The 23,270-nt window shown below is 41.2% G+C and overlaps 1 protein-coding gene across 2 annotated transcripts in view; it reads left to right on the top strand.

The window, feature by feature from the left end:
- The first annotated feature begins 12,314 nt into the window (after positions 1–12,314).
- HSD17B3 (hydroxysteroid 17-beta dehydrogenase 3) overlaps positions 12,315–23,270 on the top strand; it is a 50,943-nt gene continuing 39,987 nt past the window's right edge. For both annotated transcript variants that reach the window (XM_081523079.1, XM_081523071.1), the window contains exons 1-2: positions 12,315–12,564; positions 18,302–18,348. In XM_081523079.1, the coding sequence (XP_081379205.1) occupies positions 12,411–12,564; positions 18,302–18,348 (201 nt within the window). In that variant the 5' untranslated portion in view covers positions 12,315–12,410. The remainder of the gene's footprint in view (positions 12,565–18,301; positions 18,349–23,270) is intronic.

Raw genomic sequence — 23,270 nt, 5'->3', positions numbered from 1 at the left:
AAATGGCAACCCACTCCAGTATTCTTTCCTAGTAAATCCCATGGGCAGAGGAGCCTGGTGGGCTGCAGTCCATGGGGTCGCAAAGAGTTGGAAATGACTAAGCACGCAATGTATTTACAGACAAACAATATATTGGTGGTTGCCAAAGGGGCGGGGCAGCAGTGGGTGAACTGGATGTAGGGTGATCAGGTCAAAAGTAAAAACATCTAGCTATAAATAAGTTATGGGACTATAATACACAGCCTGATGACTATAGTTAATAATACTGTATCGCATATTTGAAAGTTGCTAAGAGAGTAGATCTCACCATAAATATTTTTAAAAAATTTTGTAACATGTATGGTGATGGATATTAACTAGACTTACACTGGTTATTATTTTGTAACATGTACAAATATTAAACCATTATGTTGTATACCTGAAACTAATACAACGTCATATGTCAATTATACCTCAAGAAAAAAATCAAACATTTAAAAAATTTGCTGATATAAGTATACTTAACAATAGCTTTCCAGCTTATACAGTTGTTTTTAAAATTAAAAAAATGTATAGTAAAAATTTTTAAAAGACATAAAAGTATTTAAAAGATTTATATTTGAGTTAATATTTATTGCTATAATAATATAATTCATTCAGTTGCATTTCTTCAGTGAGAAGAAAACAATAGCTAACAAACTGGAAAAAATAGCATGTCTCCACATAGAATTTTCAAATGCATTGAGGTACTCTTGTGAATCAGTTCAGTTCAGTTCATTCGCTCAGTCATGTCTGACTCTTTGCGACCCCATGAACCGCAGCACGCCAGGCCTCCCTGTCCATCACCAACTCCTGGAGTCTACCCAAACCCATGTCCATCGAGTTGGTGATGCCATTCAGCCATCTCATCCTCTGTCATCCCCTTCTCCTCCTGCCCCCAATCCTTCCCAGCATCAGGGTCTTTTCCAATGAGTCAACTTTTCACATGAGGTGGCCAAAGTATTGGAGTTTCAGCTTCAACATCAGTCCTTCCAATGAACACCCAGGCCTGATCTCCTTTAGGATGGACTGGTTGGATCTTCTTGCAGTCCAAGGGACTCTCAAGAGTCTTCTCCAACACCACAGTTCAAAAGCATCAATTCTTGGGTGCTCAGCTTTCTTCACCGTCCAACTCTCACATCCACACATGACCACTGGAAAAACCATAGCCTTGACTAGACGGACCTTTGTTGGCAAAGTAATGTCTCTGCTTTTAAATATGCTATCTAGGTGAATAGTACAGTGCAAATTTATTTTAAATCTTTTCTAGATTCATATTCAGATATTGACAGATAATTTCTCAGTCTATTAAACAGCATTGAATACATCTTTTGATGTTGAAAAATAAAGGTAGAAGAATTCCCTGGTTGTTCAGTGGTTAGGACTTCATGCTTTCACTGCAAGGGGTTCAGGATCAACCCCTGGTCAGGGAAGTAAGATCCTACGTGCCACGTGGTGCAACAAAATAAAAGTAAAGGTGAGATCTTTGGTTTAAAAGCAAGCACACAAGTGAATTACTGCATACTTCCATTTCTGGGGCTTCCCTGGTGGCTCAGAGGGTAAAGAGTCTCCTTGCAATGTGGGAAACTAGGGTTTGATCCCTGGGTCGGGAAGATCCCCTGGAGAAGGAAATGGCAACCCACTCCAGTATTCTTGCCTGGAGAATCCCCATGGACAGAAGAGCCTGGTGGGTACAGTCCATAGAGTCACAGAGAATCAGGCATGACTGAGAGACTTCACTTTCACTTTCCATTTCTGGTAATATGGAATGCTAAGTTATCCACTCTTTAGAAAATAAGATAAAATTTGTTTAAAATTAAGGTATAGGGACTTCCCTGGCAGAGACTCCTTGCTCCCAATACAGAGGACTGGGATTTGATCCCTGCTGGATCATAGAAAAAGCAAGGGAATTCAAAAAAAAAAAAAAAAAAATCTGCTTTATTGACTATGGTAAAGCCTTTGACTGTGTGGATCACAACAAACTGTAGAATATTCTTAATTAGATGGAAATACAAGACCACATTTTCTGCCTCCTGAGAAACCTGTATGCAGGACACGAAGCAACAGTTAGAACTGGACATGGAACAACCAGCTGGTTAAAAATTGGGCAAGGAGTACATCAAGAATGTATATTGTCACCCTGCTTATTTAACTTCTATGCAGAGTGCATCATGCAAAATGCCAGGCTGGACGAATCACAAGCTGGAATCAAGACTGCTGGGAGAAATATCAACAACCTCAGATATGCAGATGATACACTTTAATGGCAGAAAGTGAAGATGAACTAAAGAGCCTCTTGATGAAGGTGAAAGAAGAGAGTGGAAAAAGCTGGCTTAAAACTCAGCATGCAAAAACGAAGATCATGGCATCCAGTCCTATCACTTCATGGCAAATAGAATGGGAAAATGTGGAAACAATGTCAGATTTCATTTTCTTGGTCTCTAAAATCACTGTGGATGGTCACCGCAGCCATGAAATTAAAAGGCACTTGTTCCTTGGAAGAACAGCTATGACGGACTTAGTGTATAAAAAAGCAGAGACATCACTTTGCTGACTAAGTTCTGTATAGTCAAAGCTATGGTTTTTCCAGTAGTCATGAGAGTTGGGCCATAAAGAAGGCTGAGTGCTAAAGAACAGATGCTTTTGAACTGTGGTGCTGGAGAAGACTCTTGAGAGTCCCTTGGACTGCAAGAACATCAAACCAGTCAATCCTTAAGGAAATCAACCCTGAATATTCACTGGAAGAACTGATGCTGAAGCTCCAATACTTTGGCCACTTGATGAGAAGAGCTGACTCATAGGAAAAGACCCTGATACTGGGAAAGATTGAGGGCAAGAGGAGAAGGGAGCAACAGAGGATGAGATGGTTGGATGGCATCACAGATTCAATGGACGTGGGTTTGAGCAAACTCAGGGAGATAGTGAAGGACACGGAAGCCTCGCATGCTGCAGTTCATGGGGTTGCAAAGAGTTGGACACGACTTAGCAACTGAACAACAATGAACAACAGGGAACTGGATCCCACATACCCTACCTAAAGATCCTGCATGTCACAACCGAGACCCTGCACAGCCAAACAAAAATTTTAAAAAATCCAAAGTATAATTTACTTTCATAAATTACACAGACCTTAAGTGTATAATACATGAGTTTTGGTAAAGGCATACTGTCATAAACAGACATACTTATCAAAATATAGAACATCCTCATCACCATAGAAAGGTTCCTTATTACCCTACCCAGTCAATCACTGCATGTCTACCAAGAAATCAATGTTCTGATTTATTTTACTGAAGATTAGGTTTGCCCTAAATGGCAAATAGATGGGGAAACAGTGGAAACAGTGGCTGACTTTATTTTGGGGGGCTCCAAAATCACTGCAGATGGTGATTGCAGCCATGAAATTAAAAGACGCTTACTCCTTGGAAGGAAAGTTATGACCAACCTAGACAGCATATAAAAAGCAGAGACATTACTTTGTCAGCAAAGGTCCATTTAGTCAAGGCTATGATTTTTCCAGTGGTCATGTATGGATGTGAGAGTTGGACTATAAAGAAAGCTGAGCGCAGAAGAATTGATGCTTTTGAACTGTGGTGTTGGAGAAGAGTCTTGAGAGTCCTTTGGACTGCAAGGAGGTCCAGCCAGTCCATCCTAAAGGAGATCAGTCCTGAATATTCATTGGAAGGACTGATGTTGAAGCTGAAACTCCAATACTTTGGCCACCTGATGCGAAGAGCTGACTCATTTGAAAAGACTCTGATGCTGGGAAAGATTGAAGGCAGGAGAAGGAGATGACAGAGGATGAGATTGTTGGATGGCATCACCACCTCAATGGACATGAGTTTGGGTGAACTCCGGGAGTTGGTGATGGACAGGGAAGCTTGGCGTGCCGTGGTCCATGGGGTCACAAAGAGTCGGACATGACTGAGTGACTGGACTGAACTGAACTGAAATGGCATCGTATAATATGTACATGTTGTGGATAGCTTCTGAAATGGATCACAATGCCTGCCTCCTCATATTCACTTCCTTGTATAATCTCCTCCCTTTGAATATGGGCTGGACCTAGAATGTGAACTAATTTCTCATTATTGAATACAGCAAAAGTAATGGGTGGTTCCTTCCAAGATTAGGTTGCAAAAGAATGTGGCTTCCCTCTTTCATCTGACTTCTCATTTGCTTGATCTAATGAAGCAAGGTGCCATTTTGCAAGTTGCTTTATAAAGAGACTTGTATGTCAAGGAACATCTAGCTGTATGTGTGGGGGGGTAGGTTTGAAAGTGAAAGTCGCTCAGTTGTGTCCGACTCTTTGCGACCCCATGGCCTATAGAGTCCATGGAATTCTCCAGACCAGAATACTGGAGTGGGTAGCCTTTCCCTTCTCCAGTGGTCTTCCCAACCCAGGGATCAAACCTAGGTCTTCTGCATTGCAAGTGGATTCTTTACCAGCTGAGCCACCAGGGAAGCCCAAGAATACTGGAATGAGGAGCCTATCCCTTCTCCAGCAGATCTTCCCGACCCTGAAACCGAACTGATGACTTCTGCATTGCAGGCATATTCTTTACCAGCTGAGCTACCAGGGAAGCCCCAGGGGTAAGGTTGGGGGTAGGGAATTGATGCTGAAACAAACTTGTGAGTGAGCTTGGAATGCATCTTTTGTAGCTGAGCTTTGATTCTGCCAGTTGGACTATCTGGAAAGTTTTAATAAAAGAAGTATCTCAGCTGGTTCTTCAAGTTTTGGCAGATTTTAATTCATGTTTATGATTTTCAGTTACAAAAGTAATGCATATTCATTGTGGAAATTTTAAAAATACAGAAAAGCCCAAATATGCAAGTTTAAGACAAACAAGCTCGGAATTCCCTGGTGGTCCAGTAGTTAAGAATCCGCCTGCCAATCTGGGGGACATGGGTTCAGTCCCTGGTCCAAGAATATCCCACATGCCTCAGGACAGCTAAGCCTGTGGGCCACAACTACTGAGCCTGTGCCCTAGAGCCTCAACTACTGACGCCCACTAACCTGGAGTTTATGCTCTGCAACAGGAGAGCCACCACAATAAGAAGCCTGTGCACTCCAATGAAGAGTAGCCCCCACTCGCCACAGCTAGAGAAAGCCTGCTCACAGCAATGAAGACCCAGCAGAGCCAAAAATAAACACATAAAATTAAAAAAGAAAAAAAAGCTCATAAATCCCACCACCTCAGTATAAAAACATTGTTAACATTTTGGTGCACATCATCAACTTTTCTCTTCTAATGATCACCTCTAAAAGAATAACGGGAACCGTGCTGTTTGTTGTTGCTGTTTGTTGTTGTTTTTCAGTCACTAGGTTGTGTCTGACTCTTTGCAACCCCGTGAACTGCAGCATGCCAGTTTGAGCAAGCTCTGGAAGATGGTGAAGGTTGGGGAAGCCTAGTGTGCTGCAGTCCCTGGGGTCACAAAGAGTCGGACATGACTGAGCGACTGAACAACAACAGGCTTCCCTGTCCTCCGCTATTTTGCTCAGACTTGTGTCCACTGGCTCTCTTGGGTGGAGCTAGCGGTAAAGAACCAGGCTGCAAGACAGGAGACTTAAGAGACACAAGTTTGATCCCTGGGTCAGGGACTATACCCTGGAGAAGGAAATGGCAACCCACTCCACTATTCTTGCCTGGAGAATCCCATGGACAGAGGAGCCTTATACGCTACAGTCCATAGGGTCGCAAAGAGTCAGACACAACTGAAGCAACTTAAGACACACACACATGTCCATTGAATCAGTAATGCATCCAACCGTCTCATCCTCTGTTGCCCCCTTCTCCTCCTGCCCTTAGTCTTTCCTAGCATCAGGGTTTTTTTCCCAATGTGTTGGCTCTTCATATCAGATGGCCAAAATATTAGAGCTTCAGCATCAGTCTTTCCAATGAATATGCAGGGTTGACTGGTTTGATCTCTTTGCTGTCCAAGGGACTCTCAAGAGTCTTCTCCTGCACCACAGTTCAAAAGCATCAATTCTTCAACACTCAGCCTTCTTTATGGTCCAACTCTCACATCCATACGTGACTACTGGAAAAACCATAGCTTTGACTAGACGAATCTTTGTTGGCAAAGTGATATCTCTGTTTTTTAATATGCTCTCTAGGTTTGTCATAGCTTTTCTTCCAAGGGGCAAGTATCTTAATTTCGTGGTTGCAGTCACCATCTGCAGTGATTTTGGAGCCCAGGAAAATAAAATCTGTCAGTGTTTCCACATTTCCCCCATCTATTTGCCATGAAGTGACAGGATGCCTTGATTTTCATTTTTTTAATGTTGAGTTTTAATCCATTTTTTTCACTTTCCTCTTTAACCCTCATCAAGAGGCTTTTTAGTTCCTCTTCGCTTTCTGCCCTTAGTATGGTATCATCTGCATGTCTGAAGTTGTTGACATTTCTCCTGGCAATCTTGATTCCAGCTTGTGAGTCATCTAGCCTGGCATTTCACATGATGTACTCTTTATAGAAGTTAAATAAGCATGCTGTTTTTAGTTATCTGCATTTGTATAAATGTTATTTCATTTAATCTTCACAGTAACCCTGAAAAATAAGTACTATCAAGTCCATTGTATAAGAAGAACACGAGGGACAGTAAGTTTAGCTTGTCCAAGTCAAACGACAAAGCCAATGTGCAAATCCAGAATGTCTTTCTCCAGAGCCCACGCCCACCTTTCTCCCAGCTCCCTCCCAGACGAAGTATGGTGCTTAGAGATGGCAGGGCATGAAAAGAAAAGGAATCATTCAGAGGGGTTGTTTGTAGTGTTGGATTCTGTGATCACTTCTGTCTATGGCATAAAGCAAAGTAAGAAATTTTATTAAAGTGACTAATTTTTTCCAACCTGGGTAGCTGGGAGAAGGATGATGCCACAAATGATACCAGTGTCATCATCTCTTCAATAGTACATGTGACTTCTACTAGTCAGAAAGTATTCCCTCAATTCAGCCTGCCTCTAACTCAGACACAGGGCTCTATGCACTGTGTGATGCAGTGAGTGTGTGTGCTAAGTCACTTCAGTTGTGTCTGACTCTTTGTGACCCTATGGACTGTAGCCCGCCAGTCTCCTCTGTCCATGGGATTTTTCAGGCAAGAATCCTGGAGTGGGTTGCCATTTCCTTCTGTAGGGGATCTTCCTGACCCAGGGATTGAGCCTGGGTTTCCTGCACTGCGGATAGATTCTTTACTGTCTGAACCATCACTGAACTGAGGTCTTATCAAATCTGCAATCCATCACTCTGTGCTAAGGAGATCTAGCCCTGGCTGAAAACCTTCCAGCTGATCTGGGAGCCAGCGTGGGAGTTGGAGTACCTTGTTTGTACAAGCCCAGGCCTACCCACACCGCTTTCCCACTGCTGTCTCTGTAACCAGAGGGTCATCCGGAACAGGCACCAGGCTAAAGTGCCATCAAACAGAATGGCCTCTTTCCACTCCACACCAAGAATGCTTTATATCTACCTTGGCAGGAATAGAAACAAGTTTTTGCCAAAAGGAAAGGAGAAATCAAAACATAAAATATACTTCTCTGGGTTGCGTGCTCCTGGCTTGACTTATGTCACTTACACAACAGTGGCTATTGTTTGTTAGACCAGCACAGAGGGTTTTAGGCAAGACCAGAAACACTAACCCAGGACTTGGTCCCCCAGAGTTTTGACACCAAAAGAAGGGGAAGGAAGAGCGGGTGCATGGGGTCAGGAATGTCTCTTCTGATTCCAGCCTACCAGGCTGCACACTGCCCCATAGACAAGGAAATGGAGCCACAGACAACAGTGGAGGAGGGGTTTTGAGACAGAGAAGGAAGAGGGGACACATGTTTTCTGGGACTCTTGGGAACCTTGGACCCTTTGAAGGTCTGTCTGACAAGTTCAGCTTTGATGGAGAAAAACCGATTCATTGGACAAAGAGTTCTGGTCCAACTACTGGCAGAATACACAGTCCCCAAGCCCAGGATAATTTGTTTTGTTTCTTTATTTTCTCTCAGGTTTTCTAAACCTTGCCACTTTCTAGAAATCTACCCTCAGGGAGCTAATTTTTACATAATTGTTAGCTCCTGTTTTTTCTTTGTGAAAAGTGAAGTTCGCTCAGTTGTGTCCGACTCTGCGACCCCATGGAATATACAGTCCTTGGAATTCTCCAGGCCAGAATACTGGAGTGGGTAGCCTTTCCCTTCTCCAGCAGATCTTCCCAACACAGGAATCGAACTGGGGTCTCCTGCTTTGCAGGTGGATTCTTTACCAACTGAGCTATCTGGGAAACCTTTGTGAAAGCCGCTCTCCATTTCTGGATGACAGTTGATGACACACATCATTAGAAAAAATTAGTTTTGTCTTCTTTTACTGAAAACTTGGCGACAAAGTCAGATTTTCTTCAGGTCTCTCTGGTGTGAAACTTCTTATAATCCTTTCCCCTAACGCGTACCACAGCTTACTTATACAGATGCTTCAGGGGGAAGGCCACTCCCTTACAAATATCTTAGAGCCTTCTTCAGGCCTCTTTCTTTCTCTGAATTTCTCCAGTTTCCCACCTCCTTGGCTCTCCCCTCTGCATCTTATCACATTGAGTCCAACCATTGTGTCCTCTGGGACAGATAAACACCAACCAAATATTGATAAATGGGTCAGTTGTGAAGGAATTCGTTCCCTTCTTTGCCTTGTTCGTTCTTTTGCATTTCCTCCTCACTTAACTCCAGAGGCTTCCAGTCGAGATCCAGCCCTCCTCCCTGAGGCTCTGCAGCTTGCCCCTCACCTGTACCAGTGTCTGTCACCAGTCTACCAAAGACTTCTTTAACAGGACAAACTTCATTGCACCCACATAAAATAAAGGCTCATTTTCCCTTTTTCCTTAAAGAGTGAATATTTATTGAGTGGGCTTCCCTGGTGGCTCAGACGGTAAAGAATCTGCCTGCAGTGCAGGAGACCCAAGTTTGATCCCTGAGTTGGGAAGATCCCTTGGAGAATGAAATGGCAACCCACTCCATTATTCTTACCTGGAGAATCCGATGGACATAGGAACCTTGCAAACTATAATCCTTGGGGTCAAAAAGAGTCAGACACAACTGAGTGACTGATAGCAACAACATTTATTGAGTACTTTTTTTTTTAAACCATATAATTATATTTTATTTAATTTTCAAGTTGGAAATTATCATGAATATTCAGGTTTTCACTGTACATTTTGGTATAATATAATTATTACAAGCAAAAGATTATGTGTAAAATGCATATAAGTTATAAAACACAGTATTTATTATATTGTGTGAACACTCACGTACATGCTACTCAGTTCAAGAACCACATGATACCAGTAGCTTATACCTGCCTATAGGGCCTCTCTATCATACCATTTCTCCCCAGATGAAACCATCTTCTTGAATTTTGTGTTTATTATTCCATTGTTTGTAACAACAATTTTATCACATTTTAACATAAGCAATATATTGCTTTATATTGTTTTTTTGAGTTTATAAAATATCAGACTTGATGTAATATTCCGGCATTTGCTTTTTTTCACTCAACATTATGTTTCTGAATGTCACATATTGTTCTGTTTGGCTGTAATTCATTCATTTGCACTGCTGTATAATATTCCACTGTGAGAATAAGCTCACTGGGATAGTTCCCAGTTTTTCCTCTTGGAACAATGCTCTTTTGAATATTCTTCTACTTGTATCCAGTTGTTATGTTGAGGAGCTGTGGGTCAGAGTACTTTTGCTCTAACAAAGCAAAGTCCCAATCCAAAGGAATTTACTTGTCGTGGCAGGAGACCCAACCACAAACAATAAATAAGATAAGCCAATAAAAAAATATGCTCAGAAGAAAACTAAAGCAGAGTCACAGGACAGCCTTCTGGGCATTGGCCAGGCCTTTCTCAGACCATAGTAAAAACAATAATTGTTGTCTTCATGTTTATCAAACACCTCAGCCTCTCACTCCTTTGGTAACATTTGTGGATGAGCTGAGAAGGTTGATCTACACTATCTGCTTCTGCCAACTAACCATCAGTGGAAAGAGTAATAATTAACCAAGACAGGTAATCCTTGTAATGTGCTTAGTGCAGAGTTGGGTACACAAGACATAGTAAATAAGGGACAGTTGGAAAAAATGGGAAGGAGTGGGGAGCCGCCATTGGCAAAGGCCATCTCATTTACTCTAATTTTAGTTTAATCTCCATATTACTTGTACTCTCTTCAGGTAGCCCATAGCTTTATGAACAAGTGACAATTGGAACTGAGAAGCTACTCCAGATAAGGACCTTAGTTGAAAGTGCCAGGGTAAATACATGGCATGGTTTAGAGAGGAATGCAGGCTGAACTTGACAGTAACTTGTACCTCTCACTTTCCTTCCTGTGTCTCCTTCTCACTGAAAGGATCTTGCTCATCACCTGACATACAGGCAAACCTGTCTCCAAGGTTTTTAATCTGAACAACTGGAACATAAGAGCTGCCATGTTCTGGTGTAGGGGAATCTGCAAGGGAAATAAGTTTTGACATTTCAAGGTAATATCAGAAGCCATTATTAGACTTAAGCTTGAGATGACTATTAAGCATTCACATGGAGGTGTTAATGTTACTTGCATTCAAATGGAAATGCAAGTATGGTTGAGCAGTCTAGTTACCACTGAAGTTATACATTTAGGGGTTCTCAGTGCACAAAGTCCTTAAAGTCAAGAGATTAGGTAGTGTCATCAAATCAGTAAGTGTGGACACCAAAGAGAAGAGGGCCAAGAGCTGAACATGAGGACACTCTTCTTGGATGATGCCAGAGTCTCTTCACTCCCCTGTTTCAGTGTCATGACCACTCTCCATCCCCACCTCCAAAAGGTCACCTTTTCTCAGCATCGAGTGACTCAGATTATATAATGCTATTGTCTTGGAAGAAAAGCTATGACAAACCTAGACAACATATTAAAAGGCAGAGACGTTACTTTGCCAACAAAGGTCCATATTGTCAAGGCTATGGTTTTTTTCAGTAGTCATGTATGGATGTGAGAATTGGACCATAAAGAAGGCTGAGAGCTGAAGAACTGATGCTTTTGAATGGTGGGGTCGGAGAAAACTCTTGAGAATCTCTTGGGCTGCAAGGAGATCAAACCAGTCAATTCTAAAGGAAATCAACCCTGAATATTCACTGGAAGGACTGATGCTGAAGCTGAAGCTCCAATACTTTGGACACCTGATGAGAAGAGCTAGCTCATTGGAAAAGACTCTGATGCTGGGAAAGACTGAGGGCAGAGGAGAAGGGGATGACAGAGAATGAAATTGTTGGATGGCATCACCGACTCAATGGACATGAGTCTGAGCAAACTCCAGGAGATAGTGAAGGACAGGGAAGCCTGGCATGCTGCACTCCACGGGGTCGCAAAGAGTTGGACACAACTTAGCAACAGAGGATGAGATGGTTGGATGACATCACCGACTCAATGGACATGAGTTTGAGCAAGCTCCAGGTGTTGGTGATGGACAGGGAGGCCTGGTGTGCTGCAGTCCATGGGGTCACAAAGAGTCGGACACAACTGAGTGACTGAACAGCAGCAATTATCTGAGTGTCTTTGGTGGCTTCCTCTCACTTGAGTAAAGTCCAAACTCCTCACCAGGAGTATCTGGCTCCTCCCCATGCCTCCATCTTACTTTATTCTTTCCTTTTGTTCTGTACACACCAGATCCTCTATGTAGTGCTATTTATTCCTCAAATACATGCATCTTTCTCCTTTCAGGTCACTTGTACTAGCTGTTCCCTCAGCCTGGAGGGGAAAACTTATCTTTGTAGGGCTATCTCCTTTCCACTCTAATTTCAGCTCAAAATACTACCTCTTCACAGAACTTTTTCCTGTCACTCCACAGCACTTTTTTATGGCACTGGTATGTGACATTATCTTATTTATTTGCATATTGACTCTGAATCTCAGCTCCCCCTGGCAGTCACTGTCCGTGTTTACTATTCTCTATTCCCAAGGCCTCAAACAGTGATTGCTACCTGGTAGGCAGTCAATAGATAGTTGTTGACTAAGTGAATGAATGACTTCTAGAATTTTGCATAGTTTTTAGTATCTTTTTTAGCTTCCAGATTTAGGGAGGGAATGCTGGGCTGCCATTTTTCTTTGTCCAGGCTTTATCTTTATGTTCACCTTTGACTTCTTCAACACTCCCCTGCCTCACAAAAGCCCAACAGTGCTATAAAGATATTAGAAAGAATATTTTATTCCAAAGCCTGTGAATCAGAGGATTGTGTAAAGAAGTTACTCTAATCTGAACGCCTCGACACAGTGACTGATTGGAATGTTCCCAGTGACTCTAGAAGGGGACTGACGCTCCTGCAGAGCAGCCACGCTCACCTCCAAGGCTGTGAGGGGCTGGACCAGGTCTGAAACAGCATCTTCCGTGGTGCCATCATGGGGGAGGTTCTGGAGCAGTTCTTCATTTTCGTAGGGTTGCTGGTTTGCCTGGCCTACCTGCTGAAATGCGTGAGATTCTCTAAATGTATTTTCCTGCACTGCCGGAAAGTTTTGCCAACATCTTTCTTGAGGTCAATGGGAGAATGGGCAGGTAAAGAAAGCTTTCCATCTTTTGTTTTTTTTGTTGTTGTTCTTATTATTACTTAGGTCTCAATGATATATTGCATCTTTCCCTTTTGAGAGCAAAGATGTAATTCCTTTGGGTTAATTTGTGGGGTTGGAAAGTACAAATGAAATTGACTGAAAAACGTGATGTGAGGCATCAGGAGAATCATTCAGGAAGAATGTGACTCAGTTCTTACCTGTGTGCTTTTCCTCTCATCCTCACTAGTTGGGTTTTCTTATTTTTGGAGTTTCTGATGATACAAATGATAGATGAGGCAGAAAATTATGTATCCTCTTCCTCAGATTTTCAAAAACCCAGAGTGCTTTTATTTTCTTAGAAGAAGCTTCAAAATCCTGAAATCCAATAATAATTTAAATCCATTTTATTCTAATAATTTCTCAGAGACATTTCACAAAGTGAGGGTAATGCAAAATCAAGGCAATAAAGATCTCTGTGGAGACATGTTTTTAAATGGTTATATTCAGAATCTGGGTCTGGTTTATGTCCCAAGTAGATTGATTAATCACTGCCTCTCAATAGGATTTAGCTTCTGAACCTGCCATGCAAAATTGCAGCCCTATACTGAGTTTAAGGTAAAGAACATGAGGCTATGGTTTCAGCATCTCCTTGAATGAAGTGCTAAGTTTGCATTTCAAAGTTGGTATTATGTGCTGGTGTCAGTCTGTCAATAACCAATGCTGTGACCTGGCTGGCCCTTGTAGGTCTTACTATGATTGCAAAATGCCTTTCAGCACCATCAGGAAACTTAAGAAAAAATAAAGGTTTATTACTTACAGGGCCTGTAAATTATATAGCACACCTGGTGCCACAACAAGGTCATGTGTAGACAGAGAAGGAGAGAGTGAACGGTCCTGGGGTTCTGCTTTTATTTTATTCTGGGGTGGAGGCCTAGGGTTTCAAGAACTCTTTCTTTAATAGTGAATTTATAACATAAGAGAGGGAATTTAAAGCGCAGGAAGAGAAAAAACAAGTGGTTGAAATGGTCAGTTATTGAAATCAACCAAGGTTTTTAAAAGATGCTTGATCCTTGGAAGAAAAGCTGTGACAAACCTAGACAGCGTATTAAAAAGCAGAGACATCATTTTTTTTTTTTTTACAAAGGTCCGTATAGTCAAAGCTATGGTTTTTCTAGTAGTCATGTACAGACATGAGAATTGGACTATAAAGAAGGCTGAGTGCCGAAGAATTGATACTTTTGAATTGTGGTCCTGGAGAGGACTCTTGAGAGTCCCTTGGACAGCAAGGAGATCAAACCAGTCAATCCTAAAGAAATCAACCCTGAATTTTCATTGGAAGGACTGAAGCTGAAGCTCCAATACTTTGGGCACCTGATGGGAAAAGCTGACTCATTGGAAAAGACCCTGATGCTGGGAAAGACTGAGGGCAAGAGGGGAGGGGGTTGGCAGAGGGTGAGATAGCATCACTGACTCAATGGACATGAGTTTGAGCAAACTCTGGGAGACAGTGAAGAACAGGGAAGCCTGGTGTGCTGCAGTTTTGTGGGGTGGCAAGGAATTGGACACGACTTAGCAACTGAAGAATAACATTTTTTAAAAAGAGACCTCATCTGTGGGAGGTTGCCTGGCTCTTTACGTTATCGTGTGGCCAACATAACTTTTATTAGCGATCACCATCTTTAAAATAGATGCCTCTTTGAAATTGATGCCTAACTGGCAATTAAAGCATAAGTTAAGCACTTGCATTACGAAAAAGAAAAAAACGAAAACAAAAACCCAACTGTCAGGTTTTACACTACAATAGGGTAGTAAGAAATCCAGTGATTTAAAAAAAAAAAAGAATTTAAGTGGCTTTAGGAATACAATCTCAGGCTAAATAGGAGAGATTGTAAACAACCTTATAGGAATGCCAGATAAAATACAGGATACTCAAGTTATATTTGAATTTATTTAGTGATAAATAAATAATTTTTAATATATGACACTCCAGTTATTATGTGGGACATTCTTGTACTAAAAAATTATTTGTTGTTTACCTGAAATTCAAATTTAACTAGGCATCCTGTATCCTTATTTGCAAAAGCTGGCAACCTTATACCCTCAGCATTGGAAATTAAAAAATTCTTACATGAAAATTGTTTGGCATGAAAAAATGTGTTTTTAACTGTTGCTTGTTATATCTGGAGAGAGAGAGAGAATAGGTATGTGTGAGAACTCCTTCCTCTCAGGTCAGTATGAAGTTCCTGATGTACTTGCTGAGCAGTCTGAACTTGAGTATTCTGGATCCGAAAGCCCGGCTCCACACAGATTTAAATGCTGTGCTCCAACAAAGGAAACTATAAACAAGGTGAAAAGACAGCCTTCAGAATGGGAGAAAATAATAGCAAATGAAGCAACAGACAAACAATTAATCTCAAAAATATACAAGCAACTTCTGCAGCTGAATTCCCGAAAAATAAACGACCCAATCAAAAAATGGGCCAAAGAACTAAACAGACATTTCTCCAAAGAAGACATACAGATGGCTAACAAACACATGAAAAGATGCTCAACATCACTCATTATTAGAGAAATGCAAATCAAAACCACAATGAGGTATCATTTCACACCAGTCAGAATGGCTGCTATCCAAAAGTCTACAAGCAATAAATGCTGGAGAGGGTGTGGAGAAAAGGGAACCCTCTTACACTGTTGGTGGGAATGCAAACTAGTACAGCCACTATGGAGAACAGTGTGGAGATTCCTTAAAAAACTGGGAATAGAACTGCCATATGACCCAGCAATCCCACTGCTGGGCATATACACCAAGGAAACCAGAATTGAAAGAGACGCGTGTACCCCAATGTTCATCGCAGCACTGTTTACAATAGCCAGGACATGGAAGCAACCTAGATGTCCATCAGCAGACGAATGGATAAGGAAGCTGTGGTACATATACACAATGGAATATTACTCAGCCATTAAAAAAAATACATTTGAATCTGTTCTACTGAGATGGATGAAACTGGAGCCCATTATACAGAGTGAAGTAAGCCAGAAAGAAAAACAATACAGTATACTAATGCATATATATGGAATTTGAAAGGTGGTAACGATAACCCTATATGCGAGACAGAATAAAAGACACAGATGCATGGAACAATTTTATGGACTCTGAGGGAGAAGGTGAGGGTGGGACGTTCTGGGAGAATAGCATTGAAACATGTATATTATCATATGTGAAACAGAACACCATTCCATGTTCGATGCATGTGACAAGGGCTCAGGGCCGGGGCAATGGGATGATCCAGAAGGATGGGATGGGGAGGGAGGTGGGTGGGGGGTCCAGGAAGGGGAACACATGTAAACCCATGGCTGATTCATGTCAATGTATGGCAAAAACTATTACAATATTGTAAAGTAATTAGCCCCCAACTAAAATAAATAAATTTATAAAAAAAAAAATAAATAAATAAATGCTGTGCTCTGAGGGGTTAGAACTCGGCCCTTCTAGGAACAAGCATTCCAAAAGAAGTTCACATGCAGCCATATGTGGCCAATTTCCTAATTTTGTCACTGGTATCCTCTATAGAGGTGTGGGGCCAAGATCAGAGCCTGGGTTCAGATCCTGCTGCCATCATCTTTAGCACCGCAGCCTTGATTGGGTTAAGAACTTTCCCTTAGCTTCCTCATCTATAAGAGAAATGATGGTCCCCGCATTACAGGCTTGTTTTGAATGTTAGATGAGATGGTGGCTGTGGGGCTGCCCAGCCACATGCACTTTCTGTGTTTCTGTAAGTCTGACAAGGAAGAGCTTTATTGGATCTACGATGCCTGTTCTACCTTCCCCCTAAATTCAAACAGCCTCACCTGTCACCCTCACCCCCAACTCCCATGAAGAAGCTGCTAGTGGGAGCCCAGGTGGCTGTGGGGTGTCAGAGCCTGGACCCAATTTAACCTGTGTCCCAGGGCTGATCTGGGAACTGGGGCAGAGGCGGCACTGAGGACTTCACTGCTACACACAGGAGTGGGAGGGGAGGCAGCCAGGAACTTCAGAAGCCAGCTCCTATCCATCTCATGCTGTGTAAACCTGCTGTGTAATTTAGTTGGTAAATAATTAGGCCTAAGTGAATAGCAAACAAACCTCCCAAATAAAGTGCATAGCAGAAAGTAAGTACTCAGTAGATGCCAGCCGCTTAGTGACAGTATCTTGACGATATAGTTCAGGCCTGGTACTTGGTGATTTGGAGGATGCCTGTAAGGAAGGGGAAGGTGGAGCAGAAGATAACAGAACCCAGAGAATAATACCTCTATCAAGTAAAATAGGTCACATGCATGGAGTCAATTAAAAGTATCCAAATAAACATATAAAATAATTGGTAATTTTTAACATGAGGGTGCTTCTGCCAGTGTGCTGCTTGAAGTTTGTTCAGCTTGGCCGCTCTCCCTCTCAAGTAAACTAAATGCACACACAGCTTTCGTACACCCTTTTGGAAAGCATATGCTTCGATTGTTGCTGCAAAGGTAAATTGCAGATAGGTATATACTGAGTTGTAGTTTATTTTGAAACTATGATATTCACACAATTGAGTGTTACTCTAGAGCTCAATCATTAAATATGTATGTGCTGTTATACAGTGGAAAATTACTCAGTTATAAAAGGAGCAAATCTGAGTTAGTTGCAGTGAGGTAGATGAACCTAGAGCCTGTTACACAGAGTGAAGTAAGTCAGAAAGAGAAAAATATCATATATTAACACATATATATGGTATCTAGAAAAATGGTAGAAAAATATATGGTATGTATTTGCAGGGAAGGAATGGAGATGAAGATGTAGAGAATGGACTTGTGGACACAGTGAAGGAAGGAGAGGGTGACAAGAATTGAAAAAAGTAGAATTCACATATATACACAGTTTTGTGTAAAATAGGTAGCTAGTGGGAAGCTGCTATATAACACAGGGACAGAGCCTGGTGCTCTATGATGACCCAGAGGGGTGGGATGAGGGAGGGAATGTATAATTATGACCAATTTCCATTCTTATATGGCAGAAACCAACACAACACTGTAAAGCAATATTCTTCCAATTAAAATTTTTTTTAAATCTATGTGCTATGGACTATAAAAGGACTAGATGGCACATCTCACTGTCATCTATTAATCAGTGGATCTAGTGAGCACAAATCCTTTAGGTTCCTTCATGCCACTCCATCTTCTTTTTGCATTTCTGTATTTTTCTCCTTGTTAAAAGTTCTCTATCTTCCATGGGTTTTGATTGCTGCTGTCCTATGAGGGTGAGGATAGGAAATGGGGGAGAACTTGACTTTTACTAGGAACTTTGAAACATCCTTACAGTGACAACTGGATGTGTGGGTAGAGAGATAATAGAGTACACTGCTTGTCCTTGATGAATTAAGGCTTAGAACTGTAAACGCTTATGGGGTCTGAATAAAAAGTTCTCTGGCTGAGGTACTTTGTTTCATTTGGACCGTGTTTTCCATAGCCTCACCAACTCTTCCCCCCAACCCCATCCAAAAAAAAAAAAAGCTTCATTTTGAACATTTAGTGAAGGAAGTCAAGGCTGGAACCTTCGCAATCAGGCAGAGTTGGTCACAGTTGAGCAGAGTTGGGTTAGAGAGCAGGAGGGCATTGCTTTGGAATATTGTATCCTAGAGAGTGGGCCTGCAGTCAAATGTAGCCAGCAGGAAAGAAGACCTCAAAGATTAATTAATTCTATCCTTTAAAACCATTTCTGCTTTTTTCAGTGATCACTGGAGCAGGAGATGGGATTGGGAAAGCTTACTCATTCGAGGTAGGTTGCATTCTTGGAGATCTTTCTCCTCTCCTTGTATTAAATACTATGGTGTTTTTATGTCATGTGTCATGTGTCACCGCAAACACTACTTTTCTGATTATAAAAGCAACAGACATTCCTTTATGAAGAAAACTATTTTCTATTGAAAAGGAAGTTTAAAAATCATAATCTCACCCCCTGGCTACCTTAAAAAAATACAATGATATTCAAAGGTGGCAGTATCTCTCCTTAGTAGTTGTTTTAGGAATTTATGGGGGCACTGTTATTTTCTAGGGTAATTGTACCATAAGCATTTATTATACTTAAAATAATAAAAATTATAAACTACTTTTCCTTGTGTTTATCCTTTACATTATAGCCAGGGCATATGTTAATTTAAAAATCATTTGTGCAGGTAACATATATATATAAAACTTTCGTTTCAAGAAGATTAATGAGCATTAAAAAAATAATATAAAGAGAGAATCTGATAGGGTTGAGGGTCACTGGAGTATGATGTCTTTGAGTGTTTCCTTCCAGGCTTTTTGTTTCTCTGTAGATAGATAGATAGTAGGTAGTTACGCTTTTCTAAAAATGCGTTTACAGGATATGTAGTTTGGTAAGCTATTATTGGGCTTCCCATGTGGTGCAGTGGTAAAGAATCTGTCTGCCAATTCAGGAGACACAGGAGACGTGGATTTGATCCCTGGGAAGATACTCCGGAGAAGGAAATAGCAACCCACTCCAGTATTCTTGCCTGGAAAATTCCTTGGACAGAGGAGTCTGACAGGCTACAGTCAATGGGGATCACAAAAAGTCGGACACAACTTAGTGACTAGGCAGTGGTCTAGGGACCAGGAGCTGCAGTGGTCTAGTCCTCACTCAGACACGGTCTGCAGATTTTGGACAAATTATACATCCTTTCTGGGCTTCTAGGTCTTTACTAGAACAAAAGATACCTCCTAAGAACTTTCAAATTCTGTTTCTGTTCTAAACTAATTGTTGCTTTGCTCTTGTAGAATCTTATTCTTTGTTTCCTTTCATTCTTTTCTAAGGCTGTGTTAAACAATTTTCTGGGATCTTTCTTTCATGCAAGATTTTCTCTCTTCCAGAGAACCTGTTCTTGTCTCCCTGCTAATTGCTGCTTCAAGGAAAGCAGTTCAGAGTCTGGAATACTATGGATTGTAATAGTTAAGAATTTGAGGTTGAAAATTAATTAGATGACTGTCTGTTCAAACTCTGCCTCTAATATGCTTACTGCAGAATTTCCACATCAATAAACTGGAGGAGATGATAATTCCATCTGGGCTTTTGTAAAAGTTAAATGGATGAGATGGGCAAAATGCTTTGCATAGAGTAAGCTCTCCAAGTTTAGCCACTATTATTATTGGATGTATAAGCTGCCTTTTCTTTTCCATACATTGCTTTTTTTTTGAGAAAGAAAATGTGTGGTACTTACCCATATTTTTACTCTTTTTATTGTTCTTTCTTATTCCCTGATGTTTCAAGATTTTTTCTTTTTTAATTTCCTATCTGTTTAGAGAAGTTTCTATAGCTGTTCTTTTATAGTAGTTCTGCTGGTGGCACATTCTCATTGTTTTTCCTCGTCAGAGAACGTCTCAATTTCCTCTTCATTCCAGAAGGATAATTTCTCTGAATATAGGATTTATAGTTGACAATCCTTTCCTTTCAGCACTTGGAAAATGTTGTGCCACTTCCTTCTGGCCTCTATGGTTTCTGGTGAGTCTCATGTCATTCAAATAATTTTTCTCATAGGTAAAGTGTTGTTTCTCTTTCATTGCCTTCAAGACATTTTTCTTTGTGTTCAGTTTTCAGGAGTTTAGTTATGTTTCTTGGTGTGGGTTTATTTGAATTTATCTTCTTCGAGATTTACTTAGCCTCTTGAATCTGTAAGTTTATACATTTTCACAGATTTGAGAATTTTTCATTCATATTTTCTGCAAATATTCCTTCTGCCCTCTTCTCTTCTTCTGGGACTCTGGTGACACAAATGTGAGACTTTTCCTGTAGTCCTTCCTTATAGGTCTCTGAGATGCTGTGCATTTTTTTCAGTGTATTTTTTCTCTGTTTAGATTGCAGTTTAGTTGCTCAGTCATGTCTGAGTCTTGTGACCCCATGTACTGTAGCCCGCCAGGCTCCTCTGTCCATGGGATTCTCCAAGCAAGAATAACTGGAGTGTGTTGCCATTTCCTTCTCCACTGTTTAGATTGGATAATTTCTATTGTTTTATCTTTAAGTTCATGGATTCTTTCCTTGGTCTCTCCATTCTGCTACTGAGCCCATCGATTGAGTTTTTAATTTCGCTTTCTGTACTTTTCAGTTCTAAAATTTCCATTTGATTTTTTTTTATATCTTCTATTTATTTGCTGAAACATTCTATTTTTCTTTTGTTTTACTTGGGTTTGTGATTGCTCTCTGAAGTGTTTTTATGGTAGCTTTTTAAAAATTCTAGTCAGATAATTCTAATATCTGTGTCATCTCAATGTTGGTATCTGTTGATTGTTTTTATCTTACTCAAACCGAGATCTTTTTGGTTCTTGGTGTGTTGAAGGTTTTTTTTTTAATTGAATTTTGGACATTTTTGTTTTTAAGTTGTGAGACTCTGGATCATATTTAAATTTTCCTATTTAGGTATGCATGGACATTGCTTCAGCAGGGGGAGGAGAGGGTGCGGACATTTTTTCTATCAGGTGAGGCAGGAGCCCAGGTTTTCCACTTGGCCTCCATTGGGGGTTGCTAGATATGGGTAGGAGTTCTGACTCCTCACAGGCCACTTTGGATTTTGGGGGGAAAGAGTGCATCCTTACTGCTCTCCACAAGTGGTACTTGGAGGAGTGAGCTCACTGTTACTGCAGTGATGGTATAAGTCCTGATTCTCCATTAGGCTTCCTCTGTCATCATCCCAGGGGAAGGAAGAGGGGAGAGAGCTGAGGGGGTGCTCTGGCACTGTCGGGTAGAAGTGGAAGCTCAAGTCTCAGCTGACATGAGGAGTAGGATGGCTGGGATGAAAGTCCTGGCATTCTGCTCAGCCTTATCTGATGCCAACCTGGCAGGGGTTGGAATCCTTGTTAGAACAGCCTCCCCAGGGTGGAAATGTCAGCTCCACCCTCAACGTTTGGAGGTGAGGGTGGCAGTAGAAGCTGATATATATATTTGAGTTGTTTGCCTGCAGTAAAGCAGTTATTTTCTAAATAACACCTTGCTAGGATGCCCCTTTTCTAGTCCTTTTGTTAGAGACAGCAGGCTCTTGTTGGGACTTTTTATGTCCATATCTGTTGGTGTTTCTGAATATCCAGCTTCTCCAGAAATAAGTCTGGGATATATGAGGCAAAAATAAAACCCAGGAAACTCATGGCTGGTTTCCTCAGGTCTCAAGGCCCATAGCTACTCTTCTCACTCTCTTTTGGAGTCTTCTTATATTTATGTATTATGTCCACATTGCCTGTTTTAGTTGCATGTCATAGTAGAAATAGGGAAAACTATTTTCACTCCATCTTTCTGGAAGCCTATTCTATATTGCCTTTTAACCTAGTCTGTATTTATACTTAGAGAAGCAAGAGAGACTTTGTCTCCTTTTAAAGGAATGTCAACCATTACTGGAAGCAGGTGAAAAAAGTTGTGGAGAGGGATGGCATGGAGGAAGGAGGACAAGAATGAGACTGCTCTTCACACCTCTGAAGCCTCTGCTTCACTCTGTATTTCACACCATTTCTGTTCCTTTGGCACCTGAATTCAAGCTTTTCTTTTATTTACTGCCTCACAGAAGAAGCCCTGTCTTCCATGATGTTCCCACCACCTGTTATAGATTAGTGGTGACAAGCACCTTCCTTGACCCAGGCCCTAACACGCAGCAGAAGGAAAATGGCCTATTCATCATAGCAGCAGCCATTCTTCTTTAGCACAGTGCCCAGCAGGGAATTCTGGGAGAGAAAGTGATTCTGGGGCTTAACTCCCTGAAGGGGGGGAGTGGTAAAACCCATATATGGAGCCTGTCAGCCTGGACATTCTAGAAATAGGATTGAGCCCTGCTCAAATGGACAAAGGGAACAATGCTGGCCCAGACAATCAAGTGTCCTCCATGCCCCCCTCCTGGCTCTGACCACTTCACACAGAACCTTTAAAAAGTCTATGGCTCTTGAGAGAAATGGCACAATTCAGGAGACGCTGGAAGCCCACAAGGCAGAGAGTCCTTTGTGCTGAAAATGCAAATTGTTTTCCATTTAATTGACAGTCTCCTTTTCAGGAGGCTGATGAAGTGAATTGTGAGAGGAAGGTGCTTAATTTTTAGCCATGCTTTGCTAGATTCCCAGATTGAAGATGAGGGCTGTTGTGGGGTGGGAGGTGGGGGATTTTCCAAGAGAGAAAGAGAAGACTTCACAATATCACCAGCCTTAAAATTGGACAGTTCTTTAAAAAAATTTTTTTATCTTTTAATTTTCTATTTATTTTGAAAGTTTTAAAATAGACAACTTTTTAGAGCAGTTCTAGACTGACCACAGAATCTTGCAGAAGGTGCAGCGAGTTCTCATATACCCCCTGTCCCCATATACACTACAGAGTGGCAAGTTTGCTACAATCAGTGAACCTACACTGACACATCATTATCACCCAGAGTCCATAGTTTACCTTGGGGCTCACTCTTCTTGGTTTAGTTTTTCCATGGTGGTTGTTTTTCAGAGGGAAGTGTGGTATGGGCACAGCTGAAAATGTGTTTCTCTCAGGGACCCTCTTCCTACCCTCTCCTTTGTTCAGTCTGGTCTGAATGAAGCTTTCTCTATCTCAAGTCAGTCAAAATTGACACAAACGTCTTTGAGAGATTTTCCGTGGCTTATTTCCTTTCCATAGCTATGTTCCAGCCAAACTGTCTGTGAGTAAATTTCTTTGCATGTCGTTTAAAAATATACTAGGAAATCAACTAT

The sequence above is a fragment of the Giraffa tippelskirchi genome, chromosome 1 (assembly GCF_054371585.1).
Source record: "Giraffa tippelskirchi isolate mGirTip1 chromosome 1, T2T-mGirTip1v1.2.pri, whole genome shotgun sequence".
Taxonomy (NCBI): Eukaryota; Metazoa; Chordata; class Mammalia; order Artiodactyla; family Giraffidae; genus Giraffa; species Giraffa tippelskirchi.
This window is presented reverse-complemented; position numbering and strand designations above follow the sequence as displayed.